At 45.8% G+C, this 22,440-nt stretch overlaps 1 protein-coding gene across 1 annotated transcript in view; it reads right to left on the bottom strand.

Annotated features, from left to right (window-relative positions):
* Positions 1–22,440, bottom strand: part of LOC126160746 (uncharacterized) — a 134,785-nt gene that overhangs the window by 53,699 nt on the left and 58,646 nt on the right. Inside the window, exon 2 of the mRNA XM_049916926.1 lies at positions 19,416–19,506. Within this exon, the coding sequence (XP_049772883.1) occupies positions 19,416–19,506 (91 nt within the window). The remainder of the gene's footprint in view (positions 1–19,415; positions 19,507–22,440) is intronic.

Raw genomic sequence — 22,440 nt, 5'->3', positions numbered from 1 at the left:
CAAAAAACCGCCGATGAAAACCGCCGCGATTTGAGTTGCTCCGTCGTACGACCCCGCCACCAGACATACTCGTTAGCCATTTATTAAGACAGCTCAGCTCGGCTCGGCTCGAGGGCTGACGGCCGCGCGCCGCGAGCTGTCCGCCCCAGCCATTAAAAGACGAAAAATCCGCGCTCGGCCATCCCATTAAGGACAGTCTCTTTTATTTTTTTTTTCACTGTACCTCTGCAGCAGCTTCTTCGTAATTTGGGCAAAGTAGGGCGACTAGTTGCTTTGATCTTGTCTCAACCTAAATCATTGTATGCAGAGCAAAGGCAGGAGAGGGGAAAAGAGAAGCAGTGAACGTTAATTGCAATGCTTGCTCTCCGCAGCTCGGTTATTAACGCGCAGAAAAACACGCGGCGGCAGTTGGCCCGGTCGGTCCGCAGGCGGGAGGCGCGCGGCCGCTGCCTGCCGAACTGCTGACACAGCTGCCGGCTCGTCAGCAAATGAGCTGTCAGCCAGAGCAACGCCTCGTGTTTCATCCGCGCTCGTATTCCGCGCCAGCGAATTACTTTGGTCTGAGTACCGCCAGGTACAGCGGCCGGAGAAGTAATCTGCTAGTCGCCAAACCCCCGCGCCAGCTCCCTGCCCCGGCACAGTGCTAAGCTTTGGGGACAGGGCAGGAATATCCCGCAACGCTTTCTTGCAAATGTGGTTTGTCTGTGGCTTTGGCTAACATGCCAGGAAGGCGTAGAGTGTACATGTATACCATGTGGGTGACCTACTGCATTATTTGACTGTCTTTATTGAATCACTGAACAACAGAGCAAAATATGCAATTGGTCTAGCTACTTGTTAAGAGAGAGACCTCACTGGGATGAAATCGGACCAAATCGTGGATAACATACGGTGTGCCTCGGTAGTTCAAAAATGGCTCTGAGCACTATGGGACTTAACGTCTGAGGTCATCAGTCCCCTAGAACTTACAACTACTTAAACCTAACTAACCTAAGGACATCACACACATCCATGCCCGAGGCAGGATTCGAACCTGCGACCGTAGCAGTCGCGCGGTTCCGGACTGAAGCGCCTAGAACCGCTCGACCACCGTGGCCGGCGCCTCGCTAGTAGATAAGCTTTACCTGACGCACAAAACATTCGTCGCTTCTCAGCGTGTTTATTTCTATGTTCAGATAAACACGACAGAGGGATGGAACGTACAAACATCAATAATTCTTCCTTGAGCGATACAATTCGAAACATATACAGGGTGTTCGAAATTTCCCGTTACAAAACTCAAGGACTTGTAGAGCGCAGAGAGTACATTATATTTTGAATTGGAACCCATGTCCGGCGGCCGGCCGGACTGGCCGAGCGGTTCTGGGCGCTACAGTCTGGAACCGCGCTACCGCTGCGGTTGCAGGTTCGAATCCTGCCTAGGGCATGGATGTGAGTGATGTACTTAGGTTAGTTAGGTGTAAGTAGTTCTAAGTTCTAGGGGACTGATGACCTCCGAAGTTAAGTCCCATAGTGCTCAGAGCCATTTGAACCATGTCCGGCAACTACAGTTTCCTTTCTATACGTACCATGGTTCCAGCTCAAGCGTTTTACTCATTCACTCGGGTCGTGTGACTAGGGCCTCTCGTCGGGTAAGCCGATCGCCAGGTGCAAGTCTTTCGATTCGACGCCACTTCTGCGACTTGCGCGTCGATGGGGATGAAATGATGAGGATTAGGACAGCGCAACACCCAGTCCCTGAGCGGAGAAAATCTCTGATACAGCCTGGAATCGAACCCGAGCGCTTAGGATTGACATTCTGTCGCGCTGACCACCCAGAGGGGGCGGACACTCATCCACTTCTACTTGAGGAATGGATTTAGGCATCACGCAGTACAGTTATTAGATAACAATTCGAAAGGAAATACAACAAAACATCCATTTATCATTTAAGCATATTTTTTGTGTTAACACTTAAACATTACGTGTTTACATTAATGATGGATCATAACAGCGGATCGATGTGGCGACCTCCAGCTTGTTACAGACATTGTATCTACGATACATGTTCTAATAAAGAGCCTCCATCCCACATGGCGTCTCTTCAATTTCCAGTGCAGCTGCCAGAACTCGTGCCACCAGGTCTTCCTCTATCTCGACAGGAGTCACGTAAATTAAACTTTGCATAAACTTGGATGAGAGTTGGTACTAGTAGGGGCAAAAAGGAATCACTTTTGCCGTATGGTACAAAAGTCACAAGTGCATTCTTGAAAGATTATCTACTGGACTTCCCTTAGGCCAATGTTCTCAGTTCATTTCAGTGCTTCAAATGCAACACGTGAACAGTGAAATCTGATTATTAGCTCAATTGTATCTTACTGGTAAGGAAGAGTAAGTTTTCATTGCTGCTTGCAGTGACGCATTCTTGCATAAATAATTACTTTCATTATTATTATTATTATTATTATTATTATTATTAGAATTATTATGTTGTGTTTACATCAGAGTTTCTACTGATTTTTACAGATTCTTCTTTAGTGATTGAACTTTAACGGAGTTAACTGACTTGTGTGTCATTTATGGGGAGGCATGATGCAGAGCCGGCCGGAGTGGCCGAGCTGTTCTAGGCGCTTCAATCTGGAACCGCGCGACGCTACGGTCGCAGGTTCGAACCCTGCGTTGGGCATGAATGTACGTGATGTCCTTAGGTTAGTTAGGTTTAAGTAGTTCTAAGTTCTAGGGGACTGATGACCTCAGATGTTACGTCCATAGTGTTCAGAGCCATTTGAACCATTTGGCACGATGCAACAGTTGAGGAGCAACGCCCTGTATGCAGATCGGTTTCCAGGGAGGAGGTCACCAAACCATGTCAAATATCAAAAAATTGATGGCCGTTTTCATGAAACAGCATCGCTTAGGCAAGACCGACAGGAATCTGGAGAACTTTGCAGTGTGCGAACAGTTCAGTTTGATTACGGCGAATTGATGGATGGGTGGAGGGATATGGTGTTATGGGCGCTCAACAGTGTAGTCTTTAGCGCCCGCCGGCGAATTGAGGGCAACCTCACAACCAGCACAAGATCAGTAGTCAGGGAACTAAATGCGTCCAACGCCATTATGTGGAACAGTCTGCACGAGACGGGCATGTGTCCATGTAAGTGATAGTATGGCTCAAATGGTTCAAATGGCTCTGAGTACTATGGGACCCAACAGCTGAGGTCATCAGTCCCCTAGAACTTAGAATTACTTAAACCTAACTAACCTAAGGACATCACACACATCCATGCCCGAGGTAGGAATGGAACCTGCGACCGTAGCGGTCGCGCAGTCCCAGACTGAGGCGCCTAGAACCGCTCGGACACGACGGCCGGCTAAGTGATAGTAAGTACAAGATCTATCAGCTGATGACTTTCCCAGCGGATGGAACTCTGCCGATGGTACGTTCGCCTAACTGTAAATATCCCTGACTTCGAAGAGTGTGCTTTGCTTACCGAGGCTGCCTTCACAAAGGAGGGAATGTTCAATAGCCGCAATAGCCATCTCATCGAACTCGAAAATAGTAAGTCAACACGTGTGTTGCGCCATCAACAGAGACTGATCATAAATGTGTGTGCTGATATTATTTACGAACATCTGATTGCGCAGTATTTTCTCCTTAAAACACTCGGTGGAGAAAATTACCGCATCTTTCTTCGCGAAATACTACCGAAAATATTGGAGAATGAGCCATTAGAAGTCAGTTAATGATTACGGTTCCAGCATGAGGAGACCCCTCCACACTTTGCACTGGAGTCGGAGAACATTGTTGCATAGCAACGGTTGCCCCAGTACCGTGGCCATCACGTTCTCCCGACCACACTAACACGAATTTCTTTCTTTTATAGGGGGGGGGGGGGGAAGGGAGGGGGGATGAAGCGTTTGGAGTTCGAGTCACCGACAGACGCTGCAGAAGAAGAGTTATCCCATTTGGCTGAAGCTGAAACGCTTGGTTGTTTTGAACATCTTAAACAATTATTAGGAGACGATGTCAATTGTGCGTTAGTGTAAACGGACGGTATTTTCAGCGACAGATCTAAAACAATCTCTTGTCAGTTTCAGCACCGTCCTTGATCATCAATTGCATCCAGGCCTTCCGGGTGTTTTTGTATTCACTCCTCTAAACACACTTACGTACATAGTTTCTTACACCCTGTACATACAAGACATTAGGGGTAAAGGCGCAATTATTCTGATAATTGGTACCTTAATAGCCGCTTGGGATTAGCCGAGCGGTCTGGGGCGCTGCAGCCATGGACTGTGCGGCTGGTCCCGGCGGAGGTTCGAGTCCTCCCTCGGGCATGGGTGTGTTTGTTTGTCCTTAGGATAATTTCGGTTAAGTAGTGTGTAAGCTTAGGGACTGATGACGTTAGCAGTTAAGTCCCATAACACTTCACACACATTTGAACATTTTTGATACCTTAATATGTGTTCATTTCGGTGTGTTGTTTTTTCTCTGCGTCTAACAGTCTTCCAGAAACATTCATCATGTAATTTACTGTCTGATGTCTTCTGCAAGGTCTGTAAATGCGCCATGAAGTGGACTGCGCCTGTGAGTGCAGACTATCCGTTTTGAGTTCATGCGTCACGCTGCGATACCTGACCTGCTACCAAGGGGAAAATTAATGGTTTGCTTCCCCCACCTCGCTCGGTAGACTAGTTGGTACCAGACGAGAGAACGCCCCCTCGCCTCTTGGAACACACTCAACCGTCTTCTAACCATTGTGACAAGGTGCAGATCCAACCCACTGGAATCAACGATGTGCGAGTGTGGTATTGAACAGACTACAGACCACCTGTTGTAGCGCTGTCTGTGGCCAGCCTCGAGCACTACCGAAGATCTGGCCGAAGCCGCAGCCAACACACTCTCTGTGGACAAATATTTTAAAATATTAAACACGGTTGGATGCAACACCTGTAGAATGGAATCTTCGTGACGATAAAGTCAAGTACAGCCACTCAGCTGGAGGAATGTATGGTTTATTCAAACGTCTTGACCTAGGTTTCGATGTCTTTAATGGTGTCTTTTTCTGAAGGATCAGTGGGTGCACTGGTTGCATGACGTTGTGGAGGTACGTTAGAACTGTAGCAATAATGCACCAATGAAACATAAAATTCACCTTCCTTGTGAAGAATACGTTTTTAAATAAGTCGCAGCCTAGGTCAAGGTGTTTGACGAACAGCTCATTTCTGCAGCTGATTACTTTATTTCACTTTATCCTTACGAAGACACCTGCAGTAACTACTTCAGGTATAATTATCATTACACATACATGCACCTCATTGTGTATTTCTGTTTTAATTTATGGGACATGTAACTAAGTTGCTGAATAAATAAGCACGGACTGGGCAGGAAGAAGCTGCTTGCGTGCAAGTGGCGCCCGCTGCCGTGCGTACAGAGCGGTTGCAGACGGCTGTCCTACTTTCTGGGCCGCTTCTGCAGCGGAGACGCGTGTGCTGCGACACGCATCTACGCACGGCGGCAGCAGGTGTCCGCCGGGCCGCACGCAGCGCCCGTTAAGGCAACCACACCTGTCTGTGTCCCCCCCCCCCCCTTCTCTAACCTCCTCCTCCCCTACTCTTACACGGCTCTTGTGCCCCACATTCCGTCCCCCCAACCGTCGCTCTCATTATTATAAAGACGTTAACACGTAAGTCACTATCAAACAGGCATCATGACCAGCATCGTGAATCAAAGGCTGTACGGTAGCCTCAAGAGCCACATCGGCACACTTCACGTGGAACCAGTACCTTACCTTGTAACAAGTTAATAAGGAACATCATTACAGAGGATGGGCACAGAGAGAGTAGTCTGCCTTGCATACTAATTCAGAAATAACATTCAGACCTCTGCATGAAAAATATTCTGAGGTAAAACACAGTAGCACGGAAGATAAGATTTTGCATGAAAAATAGCATGAAATTCAAAAACATCGATCGTGTGAAACACATCTAGCCCTCGGTATCTGTCATACGCTGAGAGCCATGGACTGAGGCACACTGACGTGCTCTGTCTTACTGTTTCTGCAGTTTGCGATACAGTATCATGAGAAAGGTGTAACCACAACAGAGGTCAATATCGCACGGCTGTACAATGGTGCTCGATTCGGAAGTAGCTAGCTAGAGACCTGGTAGTAACAGAAATTTTCACCACCAGAATTTGGCGAGTGGACAAAGATTGTTGATTCAACGTTTGCTTACCATGGCAGAAGACATGACAAACAGATAGAAAGATAGACAGATTGAGAGACAGAAGGAGAGAGAACTACTACATTGATACCTAGGCGCCTAAGGCGTCCTCGCACCGAACCTTGAAGCGTTCGTGGACGAGCTTGTCGATTTTGTGACGTCATAACGTGGAATTTCATATTCCAGAGCATTACTAAGTGTGAAAGACAATGACACAAGTTATAATTTTGCTTCGTGGGATCCTGCCTCGGGCATGGATGTGTGTGATCTCCTTAGGTTAGTTAGGTTTAAGTAGTTCTAAGTTCAAGGGGACTGATGACCTTAAAAGTTAAGTCCCATAGTGCTCAGAGCCATTTGAACCATTTTTTGCTTCGTGGAGGGGAACGTGGCCAAAATGAGATGCAAGACACCTACGCCACGAGCAGAACCTAACGTAAACCATACTGAATGTCTTCGTTTTGAGGTGGAGCCCATATTTGGTGAGTTTTATAAAACAGCTCACGTCCTATGAATTTAGGCAACAGTACATTCATGATTTCTCAAAACGTGTTGTTTTTGGTAGGACTTAAAATAAAACGACGGGAAACATCATATTTGTGGTAAAGAATTTTGTTACGAGGCTTACTCGGAAAGTAAGGTTCGATTAGGTGCGAAATGGAAACCACTGTGAAAATACTATGGAACTTTGCACACATTTGTCAGGCAGTGTCTTTAGTGTGCTTGCCGGTGGCTTTACGTCGCTCTTTTCAGTTCATAGCGCAAAGTGATCACGCAGCATAATGTGATCACGTAGAAACGCCTAAAATAAGAGCGTCGCCCGCCAAGTATGTGGATCTGGTGAGAGAGTTCGCCTGAAGCTATGCAACTCATATAACATAAATGTCGTGCATTTCTCTCCAAGACAATTTTCAGCCGCATTTTGCAGGGGCAATGAAGATGGGAAGTGTTATATCACCCACAATACAGCCTTTAATTGACTCCCTCCGCTGTTCATGTCTACTCACATCAACAGCTGGCTATGAAGACAATATTTTGGCACAAACAGCGAAAGACAATTGGCGAAAGCACAGGCGGTTACTTTCTGTGACGAGGGTACTGGAAAGTTTGTACAATGCCACGACAAATGTCAAAATCGGAGCGGTGACTATTTAGAGAGCCAGCTGGAAGGTGTGGCTAACTGTTGTGAATAAAAAGTTTTTGATTTTCATTGTGGTTTTCATTTCGCGACCAATCGGACCTTACTTTCCGAAAGGCCCTCATATTTGGTTGTTTTCGTATTAAAAGTCAAGTGTTACGGAACTATGCCTTTTCAAGGCACACAGTAACTGAATATTAATTAAATAAGCCTCGTTCTTGTACGATTTATTATAATTACTTGTCAGTTAATGACACAGCGGCGGATAAAGGCTTCAGAACACGGCCACATCGAAGACATAGTCCCACATAATACCTGTTCACTGCAGGACATAACTAACGTTGCAGTTTTTTGCGTGTCAGTTTACGTAAATTGCGTAATTTGTGAACCAGATACGGCCGGCAGCTGCTGCTGGAGGTCACAGGGGTCGCAGAGCACGATAACGAAGCACGTTATGTTCCGTGTGTTGCAGTAGTTCATTTCTAAGAGTGCACCAATCTCTGTAGGAACCACGTCACGACGAAAAACCACTCCCGTATGAAGACGGATTTAATACCGTGAAGGCTATCGGGAAATCTTTTTACCAGATTGCTTCACTGTACTTTTTCCGCAAACCTACATTATTGCTGACAAGATCCGGAAGAGTGATCGGAGGTCCTCTCGGCCAAATTGCTATCAGCCAGTGTGTTTTTTTTTTGGTCTAGTTCGATTTGATTCTGCGTCGCCGTATCTCTAGAGTGTGGTGTCCGCTGCTTATCGTGCTCGTATGAGCGCTGCTACCGCCAGTGGTTGGACTGGTGTGGCAGTATGGTTTGCCACAGGAAGGGAGACTCGCGGTGGGGAGCGGACGGTGCGTGAGATGCGGGCAGATAGCCCGTCGCCGGCACCTGCCGGGACCCTCGGCTGATGTGGCGGACGATACAGCGCAGTGGGCGCACGGCGTTACCGGCGCGGCGTGGCCGAAGCGCTGCCCTGTCGCTCCACCTTACTCAGTGGCCAGTTACCCAAGTGACAGGCCCTTCCTGGCCCCGCAGGGGTGTGCTGCGCCTGATAGAGTAGGTAGCAGACACAGGAAATTTCACCCTTCAACGGCTACATTTCACCTTCCACAGCTACATCTACATCCATACTCCGCCAGCCACCTGACGGTGTGTGGCGGAGGGTACCTTGAGTACCTCTATCGGTTCTCCCTTCTATTCCAGTCTCGTATTGTTCGTGGAAAGAAGGATTGTCGGTATGCCTCTGTGTGGGCTCTAATCTCTCTGATTTTATCCTCATGGTCTCTTCGCGAGATATACGTAGGAGGGAGCAATATACTGCTTGACTCTTCGGTGAAGGTATGTTCTCGAAACTTTGACAAAAGCCCGTACCGAGCTACTGAGCGTCTCTCCTGCAGAGTCTTCCACTGGAGTTTATCCATCATCTCCGTAACGCTTTCGCGATTACTAAATGATCCTGTAACGAAGCGCGCTGCTCTCCGTTGGATCTTCTGTATATCTTCTATCAACCCAATCTGGTACGGATTCCACACTGCTGAGCAGTATTCAAGCAGTGGGCGAACAAGCGTACTGTAACCTACTTCCTTTGTTTTCGGATTGCATTTCCTTAGGATTCTTCCAACGAATCTCAGTCTGGCATCTGCTTTACCGACGATCAACATTATATGATCATTCCATTTTAAATCACTCCTAATGCGTGCTCCCAGATAATTTATGGTATTAACTGCTTCCAGTTGCTGACCTGCTATTTTGTAGCTAAATGATAAAGGATCTATCTTTCTGTGTATTCGCAGCACATTACACTTGTCTACATTGAGATTCAATTGCCATTCCCTGCACCATGCGTCAATTCGCTGCAGATCCTCCTGCATTTCACTACAATTTCCCATTGTTACAACCTCTCGATACACCACAGCATCATCTGCAAAAAGCCTCAGTGAACTTCCGATGTCATCCACCAGGTCATTTATGTACATTGTGAATAGCAACGGTCCTATGACACTCCCCTGCGGCACACCTGAAATCACTCTTACTTCGGAAGACTTCTCTCCATTGAGAATGACATGCTGCGTCCTGTTATCTAGGAATTCCTCAATCCAATCACACAATTGGTCTGATAGTCCATATGCTCTTACTTTGTTCATTAAACGACCGTGGGGAACTGTATCGAACGCCTTGCGGAAGTCAAGAAACACGGCATCTACCTGTGAACCCGTGTCTATGGCCCTCCGAGTCTCGTGGACGAATAGCGCGAGCTGGGCTTCACATGACCGCCCTTTTCGAAACCCATGCTGATTCCTACAGAGTAGATTTCTAGTCTCCAGAAAAGTCATTATACTCGAACACAATACGTGTTCCAAAATTCTGCAACTGATCGACGTTAGAGATATAGGTCTATAGTTCTGCACATCTGTTCGACGGCCCTTCTTGAAAACGGGGATGACCTGTGCCCTTTTCCAATCCTTTGGAACGCTACGCTTTTCTAGAGACCTACGGTACACCGCTGCAAGAAGGGGGGCAAGTTCCTTCGCGTACTCTGTGTAAAATTGAACTGGTATCCCATCAGGTCCAGAGGCCTTTCCTCTTTTGAGCGATTTTAATTGTTTCTGTATCCCTCTGTCGTCTATTTCGATATCTACCATTTTGTCATCTGTGCGACAATCTAGAGAATCTTGGCGGATCTTTCGACTCCTCTGTTACTGTCGATAGCGCAAGTGCTGCACAAGACGATGTGGCATGGGCTCGACTAATGTCTGAAGTAGTGCTGGAGGTAATTGACACCATGAATCGTGTAGTGCTGTCCATAAATCCGAGGGGGTAGTGATCTCTTCTGAACAGCATGTTGCGTGGCATCCCAGATATGCTCAGTGATGTTCATGTCGGGGAGTTTGGTCCAGCGGAAGTGTTTGAACCCAGAAGAGTGTTCCTGAAGCCAATCTGTAGCAATTATGGACGAATGGGGTGTCGCGTTGCCCTGCTGGAATTGCCCAATCCCGTCGGAATGCACAATGGACATGAATGGATGAAGATAAGACAGAGTCGTATCTAGACGTATCAGGGGTCCCACAGCACTCCAACTGCACACGCCCCACACCATTACAGAGCCTCCACCAGCTTGAACAGTCCCCTACTAACATGCAGGGTCCATGGATTCATGAGGTTGTCTGCACACCCGTACACGTCCATCCACTCGAAACAATTTGAAACGAGACTCGTCCAACCGGTAACATGTTTCCAGTCATCAACAGTCCAATGTCGATAATGACGGGCCCACGCTTTGTGTCGTCCAGTCAGAAGTGTACACGGGTGGGCCTTCGGCTCCGAAAGCCCGCATAGATGATATTTCATTGAATGGTTCACACACTGACACTTGTTGATGGCCCAGCATTGATATCTGCAGCAATTTGCGGAAGGGTTGCACTTCTGTTACGTTGAACGATTCTTTTCAATCGTCGTTGGTCCAGTTCTTGCAGGATCTTTTTCGGCCGCAGCGATGTCGGAGATTCGATGTTTTGCCGGATGCCTAATGTTAACGGTACACTCGTGCAATGGGCGTACGGAAAAACCCTCACTCCATCGCTACCTCGGAGATGTTCCATCGCTCGTGACCCGACTATAACACCACGTTCAAAATCACTTAAATCCTGATAACCTGCCATTGTAGCAGCAGTAACCGCTCTAACAACTGCGCCAGGCACTTGTTGTCTTAATAGGCGTTGTCCACTGCATCGCAGTATTCTGGCTATTTACGTATCTCTGTATTTGAATACGCATGCTTGTACCCGTTTCTTTGGCGCTTCAGTGTACGTGTGATGTCCGTTCTTCCGGACATGTCCGAAAGTATACAGTGGGTGGCCAATAAGTAATGCAACACTTTTTTTTCTCGGCCAATTCCGGTTGAAAAAATTAGAAATTTGCTGTGCGATGTCGTGGAATATTCGCACTTCAACCCTATTTCGTGCTTCAGCCCCTTATTGTGTAGCTTCAGTGCGCCGACTTCAGGCCTTAGTTGATGCTGAAGGGGTTATCACGATCCATATATACGCTGTATCACTCGTCAACATAACTGGTTTACACAGGCTGTCTGTAACTGCAACCGTAATCAACCATCAACTGCCAACTACCCTATGTAAGCCAGCACGCTTCCGTGCTCGTTGTCATCAAAGATAAAATTTTCTGGGTTGATACGCCACATTACGTCCCTCGCCAGTTTTCCCTACACGATCGACGTTTCGGTACTTCTGCTGAGACCTTCTCCAGAGTCTTTGGTGTTCCCACCTGAACCGTAGATCGTATAAACGGGGTGCTCGATCCAACACAGATGAAAAGAAGCCAAAGTTTCATAGAATACGTGAATACTTCGTGAGGTATCAAGACCCGTTAAAGTCTAATATATATATATATATATATATATATATATATATATATATTTTTTTTTTTTTTTTTTTTGACTGGGCCAAATATCTCACCAAATAAGCAACAAACGAAAAAACTACAAAGAACGAAACTCGTCTATCTTGAAGGGGGAAACCAGATGGTGCTACGACTGGCCCGACAGATGGCGCTGCCATAGGTCAAACCGATATCAACTACGTTTTTTTTTTTTAAATAGGGACCCTCATTTTTCATTACTTATTCGTGTAGTACGTAAGGAAAAAGGAATGTTTTAGTTGGACCACTTTTTTCGCTTTGTGATAGATGGCGCTGTAAGAGTCACAAACGTATAAGTACGTGGTATCACGTAACATCCCGCCAGTGCGGACGGTATTTGTTTCGTGATACATTACCCGCGTTAAATTGGACCGTTTACCAATTGCGGAAAAGATCGATATCGTGTTGATATATGGCTATTGTGATCAAAATGCCCAACGGGCGTGTGGTATGTATGCTGCTCGGTATCCTGGACGACATCATCCAAGTGTCCGGACCGTTCGCCGGACAGTTACGTTATTTAAGGAAAGAGGAAGTGTTCAACCACATGTGAAACGCCAACCAAATGATGATGCCCAAGTAGGTGTTTTAGCTGCTGTCGCGGCTAATCCGCACATCAGTAGCAGACAAATTGCTCGACAATCGGGTATCTCAAAAACGTCGGTGTTGAGAATGCTACATCAGCATCGATTGCACCCGTACCATATTTCTATGCACCAGGAATTGCATGGCGACGACTTTGAACGTCGTGTACAGTTCTGCCACTGGGCACAAGAGATATTACGGGACGATGACAGATTGTTTGCACACGTTCTATTTAGCGACGAACCGTCATTCACCAACAGCGGTAACGTAAACCGGCATATAGTATTCACTATTGGGCAACGGAAAATGCACGATGGGTGCAACAAGTGGAACATCAGCGACCTTGGCGGGTTAATGTATGGTGCGGCATTATGGGAGGAAGGGTAATTGGCCGCCATTTTATCGATGGCAATCTAAATGGTGCAGTGTATGCTGATGTCCTACGTAATGTTCTACCGATGTTACTACAAGATGTTTCACCGCATGACAGAATGGCGATGTAGTTCCAACATGATGGATGTCTGGCACATAGCTCTCGTGCGGTTGAAGCGGTACTGAATAGCATATTTCTTGACAGGGGGATTGGTCGTCGAAGCACATTACCATGGCCCGCACGTTCACCGGATCTGACGTCCCCGGATTTCTTTCTGTGGGGAAAGTTGAAGGATATTTGCTATCGTGATCCACCGACAACGCCTGTGTGTGTGTGTGTGTGTGTGTGTGTGTAGCAATAATGGCGTAGCTAGCACACGGCATCCATTGCTTACAACGACAGTCACGGATGCTGCAGGTGTTTCGTTTCTGCAGCGGATAAAATGGAGCTGTACCGAACGATTGCCTTTAACTTAGGCCGGTATTACACTATCAAATTTCTCTGTCAAAGATTTGATCAAAGATGTGATCCAATATTCCGTCCAATATATTTGACAAAGATCTTTGACGTAGCGCTAGAGGGGGTATTACACTGTCATCAAATTTTTCGTCAAAGTTCAAGATGGCTGACAACAACTTGTTATTAACCGCAGCAGTTCTACGTACTCCAATTGCATTGTGTGCACATGCGGAAAAGAAGTGGGGAAAAAATGGAACCATACATACGAGGTTGACAGTCTTAAAAGTCCTGGGATTACAACTTGATAATAAATTCAGTTGGGAGGAGCACACCACAGAACTGCAGAAAGGCCTTAACAAATCTGTATTTGCAATTCGAGTGTTAGCAGACATAGGCAACATAAAAATGAAAAAGCTTGCATACTTTCATTCCATAATGTCATATGGGATAATATTTTGGGGTAAATCTTTAAGTCAAACAAGTTTTCATGGTCCAAAAGCGTGTAATACGTATTATTTGTGGAGTAAATTCACGGACCTCCTGCAGAAACCTCTTCAAAGAACTGGGTATACTAACTACTGCCTCTCAGTATATTTACTTCTTAATGAAATTTGTCGTAAATAATATATCTCTTTTTCCAACAAACAACTCAGTTCATACATGCAATACCAGGAACAAAAATGATCTGCACAAGGACTTAAAAGCACTTACTTTAGTTCAAAAAGGGGTCCACTACTCAGGAAAACTCATCTTCAATAATTTGCCAGGAAACATAAAAAATTTAGTTAGAAATAATGATCAGTTTAAAAGGAGCCTGAAAGACTTACTACTGGCTAACTCCTTCTACTCCATTGGCGAAATTTTTAATAGAAACAAATGATGTATTTATTCATACTATTAGTATTGTTATTTCAGCTTTAAAAAAAATCGACATGTTCCACATCCACGAGGCTCTCCTCAGCACGGATCTATGGAACGAAAAAGTAATCTAATCTGGATGAAGCCGTGGGTTTTACGACGACACGATAAAAGCATTCAACAAAACTTGTTACGTGAGCTTACAGTGGAAGACGTCAAGTCGTACATCAATTACTTAAGAATGGATCAGCATACATTTCTGTATGTGCTCAATGAAGTGTATCCTCATATCACAAAGCACAATATTCACTTAAGAACTGCTACATCTTCAGAAGACAGGCTCACTATAACACTCCGATTCCTTGCTACAGGAGAGGGTTATGTTAGGTTAGGTTAGGTTAGGTTAGGTTAGGTCTCCAATCTTCTTAATCTATTTTTGTATTCAGGGTGCCTCACGTTGTAAAGCGCCTCATCAGCTTCAGACATCTGTATTAATTTTGTAGTTGTCGGCACACACTAATTGTATTTACCGGCAATGGTTATAAAAACACTACAGACGACAGTACGCTGCAGCGATGCTAGCGCTCCATGTGGTAACATATCACATTGCAGTGAACAGAAGACAAGCGGTTTCTTTGATCAAATATACAGCGAGGCCCTAGATTTGATCAAATATTGGACGACATTTGACAAAGTCCCTATTACACTATCAAATATCTTTGACAAAGATATTGGACAAAGATATTGGACAAAGAAATTTGATAGTGTAATACCGGCCTTACGGAGTGGAGCGCGGCGCCGGTACATGGGCGAGGTGCGGCAGCGCTGTTTGTTGTGGAGTTGTAGAGAGTGCGGTAATTACTGGCCGGTGCAGACCGCAAGGCCCCGCGCTACAGTTAGGCCGGCCCGCGGTCCATCCGGCCGCCCGCCCGATCGTCCGCGTTGTCTCTGGTCGCTGCCGTCCCGGGCCTGTAATTCCGCATTAGCGCGGGGCCAAAACGAGAACTGGGAGCCCCTAATTACACGTGTTACTGATCACCGCGGCCGCAGGAATGCGCGGCAGCTATCTGTCGCGGCCGACGTGGGATCTGGAGCAGCCGACCGTGGAAAAGTGGAGTAATGCCGTACAACCCAGCCACACACTGGCGTTCTCTTCCTTCTCGAGTTTAGACACGTGTCTGTTGTAATTGCAGTCTGTTCTCTTGTCGGTTTAGTCTCGTGTTTCTTTAATTACTGCGTTTACAAAGCGAGATTTTCTTACTTTCCACGATACAGAGTATGCCACAGCATGTACGTAACGCGAAAAACTGTATATGCCACATGTATACATTGTAAGAAAAAAAAAAGAGAGACGAAGGAATTATCCGAATGGAGCCGAAGTGATGTATATACAGGGTGGTCCGTTGATCGTGACCGGGCCAAATAGCTCACCAAATAAGCGTCAAAAGAAAAAACTACAGAGAACGAAACTTGTCTAGCTTGAAGGGGGAAACCAGATGGCCATATTTGCTATCGTGATCCACCGACAACGCCATACAACATGCGTCAGCGCATTGTCAATGCATGTGCGAACATTACGGAAGGCGAACTACTCGCTGTTGGGAGGAATGTCGTTACACGTATTGCCAAATGCACTGAGGTTGACGGACATCATTTTGAGCATTTATTGCATTAATGTGGTATTTACAGGTAATCACGCCGTAACAGCATGCGTTCTCAGAAATGATAAGTTCATAAAGGTACATGTATCACATTGGAACAACCGAAATAAAATGTTCAAACGAACCTACGTTCTGTATTTTAATTTAAAGCACCTACCTGTTACCAACTGTTCGTCTAAAATAGTGTACCATATGTTTGTCACTATTACAGCGCCATCTATCACACAGCGAAAAAAGTGGTCCAACTAAAACATTCATATTTATTTACGTACTACATGAATATCTAATAAAAAATGGGTGGTCCGATATAAAAAAAAATCCTGTTGATATCCGTTTGACCTATGGCAGCGCCATCTAGCGGGCCAATCATAGCGCCATCTGGTTTCCCCTTCAAGCTAGACGAGTTTCGTTCTTTGTAGTTTTTTCGTTTGATGCTTATTTCGTGAGATATTTGGCCCGGTCACGATCAATGGACCACCCTGTATACAGTCCAACAACTGATTACAGTTTCACAAAATTTCGATGAGCTTCACAAATTGAGCAATTCAATATCGCGCTCGTCCGCCTGTGGCCCTTATACAAGCAGTTATTGGGCTTGGCATTGATTGAAAGAGTTCTTGGATGTCTTCCTGAGGGATATAATGCCAAATTCTGCCAACTGGCGCGTTAGATCGTCAAAATCCCGAGATCGTATGAGGCCCCTGCCCATAACGGTCCAAATGTTCTGAGTTGGGAAGAGATCCTGCGATATTGCTGGTCAAGATAGGGTTTGCCAAGCACGAACACAAGCTGTAGAAACGCTCGCCGTGTGCGGGCGGGCATTACTTTGCTGAAGTGTAAGACTAGGGTCGCTCGCCATGGAGGGCAACAAAACGAGGCGTAGAATACCGTCGACGTACCGCTGTGGCGCTGTACCATGGATAACAAACAAAGGGGTCCTGTTATGAACAAGAAAACTTAGAGAGGCATAATGTTGCATGGATGTACTGACCAAATCTTTGATAATGGTCGACTCACCGATCAACATTATCCTGACACTGTACTTCTTCCGAGCGCGCGTCTTTTAACGGATGAATTTCGCCCTGACTATATCTTTACGGAAGAGACCGCATCGAACAGCGTAGGTGGAGGAGCTGTTGGAACCAGAAAGGACTGACTTGCCAGCTCCACAGATTTAAATCACATTGAGCTCGGATCGAATGTGTCTGGGACACATATGGCAGCACGTCCACATGCACTAAAGACCATTCAGCAATTGTCAACCGGCCTGAGGGGAAATGGAACGCCCTACCACAATAAATCCTTGTCAACCTTGTGGCCAACATGGGAGCATGTTGCAGAGAAGACGTTACTGCCAGTGGTCATCACACATGCCATTATGAACCATGTCTCGCCTTTTGTGACATACAAGGGACCTTCATAAATCACGGTAACTTCTGTGTAACTAATGTCTTTGAACAGAAGTGTCATTTGTGTACGTCTCTGGGCATACTTCTTTCAATTACCCTCTGTACTATACTGTAGCAGTCCTGGTGCAAGATTCGCCCAAGTACAGGGTGATCATAAAGTCAGTATAAATTTGAAAACTTAATAAACCACGGAATAATGTAGATAGAGAGGTAAAAATTGACACACATGCTTGGAATGACATGGGGTTTTATTAGAACAAAAAAAAACAAAAATTCACAAAATGTCCGACAGATGTCGCTGCACAGCAAGACTGCTACCGTGACGGGTGACAGGTATGCCGATACATTACAGAATCGCATCATCCCCAGCCTGGCTGATAAACACCTGCTGGAACGTACGATGTTTATGCAGGATGGCGCTCCACCCCATATTGCTAGACGCGTAAAGATCTCTTGCGCGCGTCGTTTGGTGATGATCGTGTGCTCAGCCGCCACTTTCGTCATGCTTGGCCTCCCAGGTCCCCAGACCTCAGTCCGTGCGATTATTGGCTTTGAAGTCGCAAGTGTATCGTGATCGGCCGACATCTCTAGGGATGCTGAAAGACAACATCCGACGCCAGTGCCTCACCATAGCTCCGGACATGCTTTACAGTGCTGTTCACAACATAATTCCTCGACTACAGCTATTGTTGACGAATGATGGTGGATATATTGAGCATTTCCTGTAAAGAACATCATCTTTGCTTTGTCTTACTTTTTTATGCTAATTATAGCTATTCTGATCAGATGAAGCGCCATCTGTCGGACATTTTTTGAACGTTTGTATTTTTTTGGTTCTAATAGAACCCCATGTCATTCCAAGCATATGTGTCAATTTGTACCTCTCTATCTACAGTATTCCGTGATTTATTCAGTTTTCAAATTTATACTGACTTTTGGATCACCCGGTAGATTACTTGGCAGTGAACTATCACGCGAAAGCTACTTCCGTCCTTACGTTTCGCACACGAATGTACAAGGAGTAATTGAAGTACTGAGCTGTAGTTCTGAAAGCACCCGTTACAATGAAGACCCAAAGAAACTGGTACACCTGCCTAATATCGTTTAGAGCCCCCGCGAGCACGCAGAAGTGCCGCAACACGACGTGGCACCGACTAATTTAACCTCTCATGTGGTGCTGGAGGGATTTGACGCAATGAATGCTGCGGTGCTGTCCATAAATCCGTAAGAGTACGAGGGGGTGAAGATCTCTTCTGAACAGTACGTTGCAAGGCATCCCAGATATGCTCAATAATGTTCTTGTCTGGGAGTTTAGTGGCCATCGGAAGAGTATTCCTGGAGCGACTGTGTAATAATTCTGGGCGTGTGGGGTGTCGCATTGTCCTGCTGGAATTACCCAAGCTCGTCAGAATGCACTATGGACATGAATGGATGCGTGTGATCCGACAGGATGCTTACGTACATGCCACCCGTCACACTCGTATCTAGACGTAACAGGGGTCCCATATTTCTCCAACTGTACAACGCCCCACACCGTTACAGCTTCGAGGTTGTCTCCATACACGTACACACCATCCGTTCTATACAATTTGAAACGAGAACCGTCCGACCAGGCAATGTGTTTCCAGACATCAACAGTCTAATGTCGGAGTTGACGGGCAAAGGCGAGGAGTAAAGCTTTGCGTCGTGCAGTCATCAACGATACACGAGTGGGCTTTCGGCTCCGAAAGCCCATATCGACGATGTTTCGTTGAATGGTCCGCACGCTGACACTTGTTGATGGCCCAGTACTGAAAGCAGCAGCAATTTGCGGAAGGGTTGCACTTCTGTCACGTTGAACGATTCTCTTCAGTCGTCGTTGGTCCCGTTCTTGTAGGATCTCATTCCGGGCGCAGCGATGTCGGAAATATGATGTTTTACCGGATGCCTGATATTCACGGTACACTCGTGCAATGGTCGTACGGGAAAAAGCTCACTTCATCGCCACCTCGGAGATGCTGTGTCGCATCCCTCGTGCGCCGACTATAGCACCACGCTCAAATTCACTTAAATCTTGGTAACCTGCCATTGTAGCAGCAGTAACAGCTCTAACAACTGCGCCAGACACTTGTTGTCTTATCTAGGCGTTGCCCACCAGAGCGAAGTATTCTGCCTGTTTACATATCTCTGTATTTGAATATGGCATGCCTATAGCAATTTCTTTGGCGCTTCATTGTATAACTGAAAATCGTATACCTGGGCAAACACTAGCGGACACAAACGTCCCAGCTGTGCAGCAACGCGCCAGAGGGTGGTACTCACCGTGGATGCGGACGTGTCCGTGCGCCAGCTGCTCGCCCAGGTCCACGAGCTCCCGCAGACCCTCCCTGCTGATCATCTGGTCGGCGGTGAACTGCAACAAGAGGAAAAACGCGGTCCGCGTCAGTCGGTTCTGTTCTGGTCTCCGCGCGGCGGCGGTTTCACGCTCGGCAGCGCCACAAAATTTCTTAATAACTCGGCTGCAGAAGGGCCGCCTCAGTTCCTTCCGATGAAGAAGACTGCACCACCACGAAATAATTAATACGGCCACGCCCCTCTGACAGTGTTTTGCGGCGTTTGAAGCTGGTAAGGATGACAGATTATGCACTCCGGGTGGGCGTGGCCACTCTCGTTCGCCTAACGACGACACGGGCCCGACTTCTCGTTCGCTGAACACGCCTGGTTTGCTTGTCGTGTTGTAGAGGCGTACAAGAACACTCCCGTGCCATAACACGACTCATTACAAGGGTCAGTTGAAACGTGATCGGTATAGATATGCCGTGCTGTGCCGAACGGCAAGTGATTTGGGGACGATGTTGCCCTCGCTGTACAAGGAACTTCAAAACAGAACATGACTCTATTAAATCAACTTCCCTGTCATCACCTACAGTGCTATCATGTAAATAGCAACAAATCCGTTTTTTATATCTGAATGTTATTTCCTTTTTACGCGAATATGATTCTCCTATTCAGACTAAAAGTTAATCATTACTCTATAAAATAAAAAAAATTAAAGTATACATGGTTGATTAGGATATCTATAGTGTTCCGTGGTAACTATTACATTATCTATTATCTACTAGCTGAGTATTTATTTTAATCTTCTATTAGTACAAATTCTCCTCCCACCTCTCGTTTCATCTCCTCCTTCATCCCCTCTCTGTCCGTCTCTTCTCTTACACCCTCTCTCTCTCTCTCTCTCTCTCTCTCTCTCTGTCTCTCTCTCTTCTCCACACCCCCACTCTCTGTCGATTTCCTCCTGCGCTCCCGTCAATTTGCTTCTCTCCCCTCTGTCCATCTGGTCCTTCACCCTCTATTCATCACCTCCTTCCCTCTCTTAGTTCTTCTCTTCCTCTCCTCTCTGTATATCTCTTCCCCCTCCCCTATCTCCGCCTATCTCCTCTTCACTCACGCTTTCTTTCTAACCCCCCCCCCCCCCCACCTACTCTCTCCACGTAATAACGATCACTACAATTGGGTACTGGTGCTTCTTACCCCCACAATATTTCTTTTAAGACTGTAGCTAATATCCAGAATGAAATTTTGATTCTGCAGTGGAGTGTCCGCTGATATGAAACTTCCTGGCAGATTAAAACTGTGTGTCGGACCGAGACTCGAACTCGGGCCGAGCAGTTCCGTACACGAGCGCACCGAACGGTCTTGTTTTCGAAACAGAGCCCTAACATTATTCAGTAAACATTTCGAAAGCGATGCCGAACGATCTTAGCGAACCGAAATACTGTTGTCAGTTCTCCTCGCGCCAGCCAATGAAAAGCAATCTGCCTCAGATCCGCGGATTCGCACTGCAGCGCCACAGCGGCACGAACTCGAAGCGGCATACAGCCGAAACACGGGTATTATGTCATTTTATTCTCATTCACATCGATGTCTTGTTTTGGATTTTACATTTCGGAATATGAGTTAGGAATGAAGTGTAGTACCACATTGTAGAAATACGTCTATAGAAACACCCGAAAAATTCGTCATTTTTTCTGTTTTCCGTCGTTCGTTAGTTGCTTCAAAATTCATGGCGGTAAATTCCGTCCATGCAACTAACTGAAGGCAGTTTGTTTATTGCCGTATGCGTTTCGCTTCCTTTATTCGTGATGATGCTTGACAAATAAAAGAAACGAAACGCAGATGGAAATAAACTGCCTTCAGTTACTTCTGTAGACGGAACACATCACCACGAACCCGAAAAATTGTTTAAGAGAATGTCAAATAATAAGAAGATGCATAGAATGTTGTTGTAGCTCGCTCCTAGAGGTCCAAATGATACATCAACTATTTGGTTCTTAAAAACAAAATTTTAAAAATCGCCTTTTCGAGAGCGTGTGGCGAGTGCAGCTATAGAAGTTCGTTGTAGTTTATAACATGCATCTGAGGAATCAACATGTTTCATATATGGTGGTATAGTCTGAAAATATTGTGGCTGGAAGCTGTCATCTCTGTCTACTGTTGTTAAGGATTCGATCGCAGATAAATACTAGTGACAAGCTACAGTATAAAGACGATTGCTGCTGGTTTCATTCACAATAATTTACGTTGTGCTCTTACATTCCTGTCCGACCACACTCTCGGGAATCGCTACGTGGTGAATTATATGTGACAAGAAGTAGTATAAATGTCACTGTCAGTTGTTTCATGCACAGTAATTGCATGTTTCATTTCTTAAACATATGGAAGTCATGAAATCGGAGATACTCGTTACTGAGAAAGCGCTCTCTTACGCGTAAATTGCAACGAATATTTCAGAAAATTGGTTAACTTCGCGATTAACGAAGTCTCAGACTGTGTTGCAGACACGAAGAGGAAAAAAAATATTTTCGCATCCAGCAGTTTACGAACCTACGGTCTTTGCGCCGACAGTTCGTCGCCGTACTAACTTCGCTACTACAAGTCGTACGCTGTGGGTACTTCATTTTATCTAATTCCATTCGAGAGAGACGCAGGCTGACTTCGTTACCGAATGATGCGGGCGTAAGCCGTAAATGCATGAAATTTTGGGAGGTTTCATCTATCAGACTTCACAAAATTCCTTTGCATTGTTACTTAAAAGTTTTAAACGCATTTCGACAGTTGATAAGTAAACCATTTGCGGAAAAGAGTACGCGAAGTCACTAGTAATTTCAGCTAATACTCAAGTAATATACGTAAGCAGAGCCGATGTCTTGATATTTAATGATCTTTAAACTCTTCATTGCTTAAAAATAACAGGTATTTCGAGGGAATTTGACCGAAAACGGTTTTTTTGATGTTTTAATCATTCACATTAACAACCTAACCTGACCATATTTCTAACAAAGGA

Source organism: Schistocerca cancellata, chromosome 2, assembly GCF_023864275.1.
Source record: "Schistocerca cancellata isolate TAMUIC-IGC-003103 chromosome 2, iqSchCanc2.1, whole genome shotgun sequence".
NCBI lineage: Eukaryota > Metazoa > Arthropoda > Insecta > Orthoptera > Acrididae > Schistocerca > Schistocerca cancellata.
This window is presented reverse-complemented; position numbering and strand designations above follow the sequence as displayed.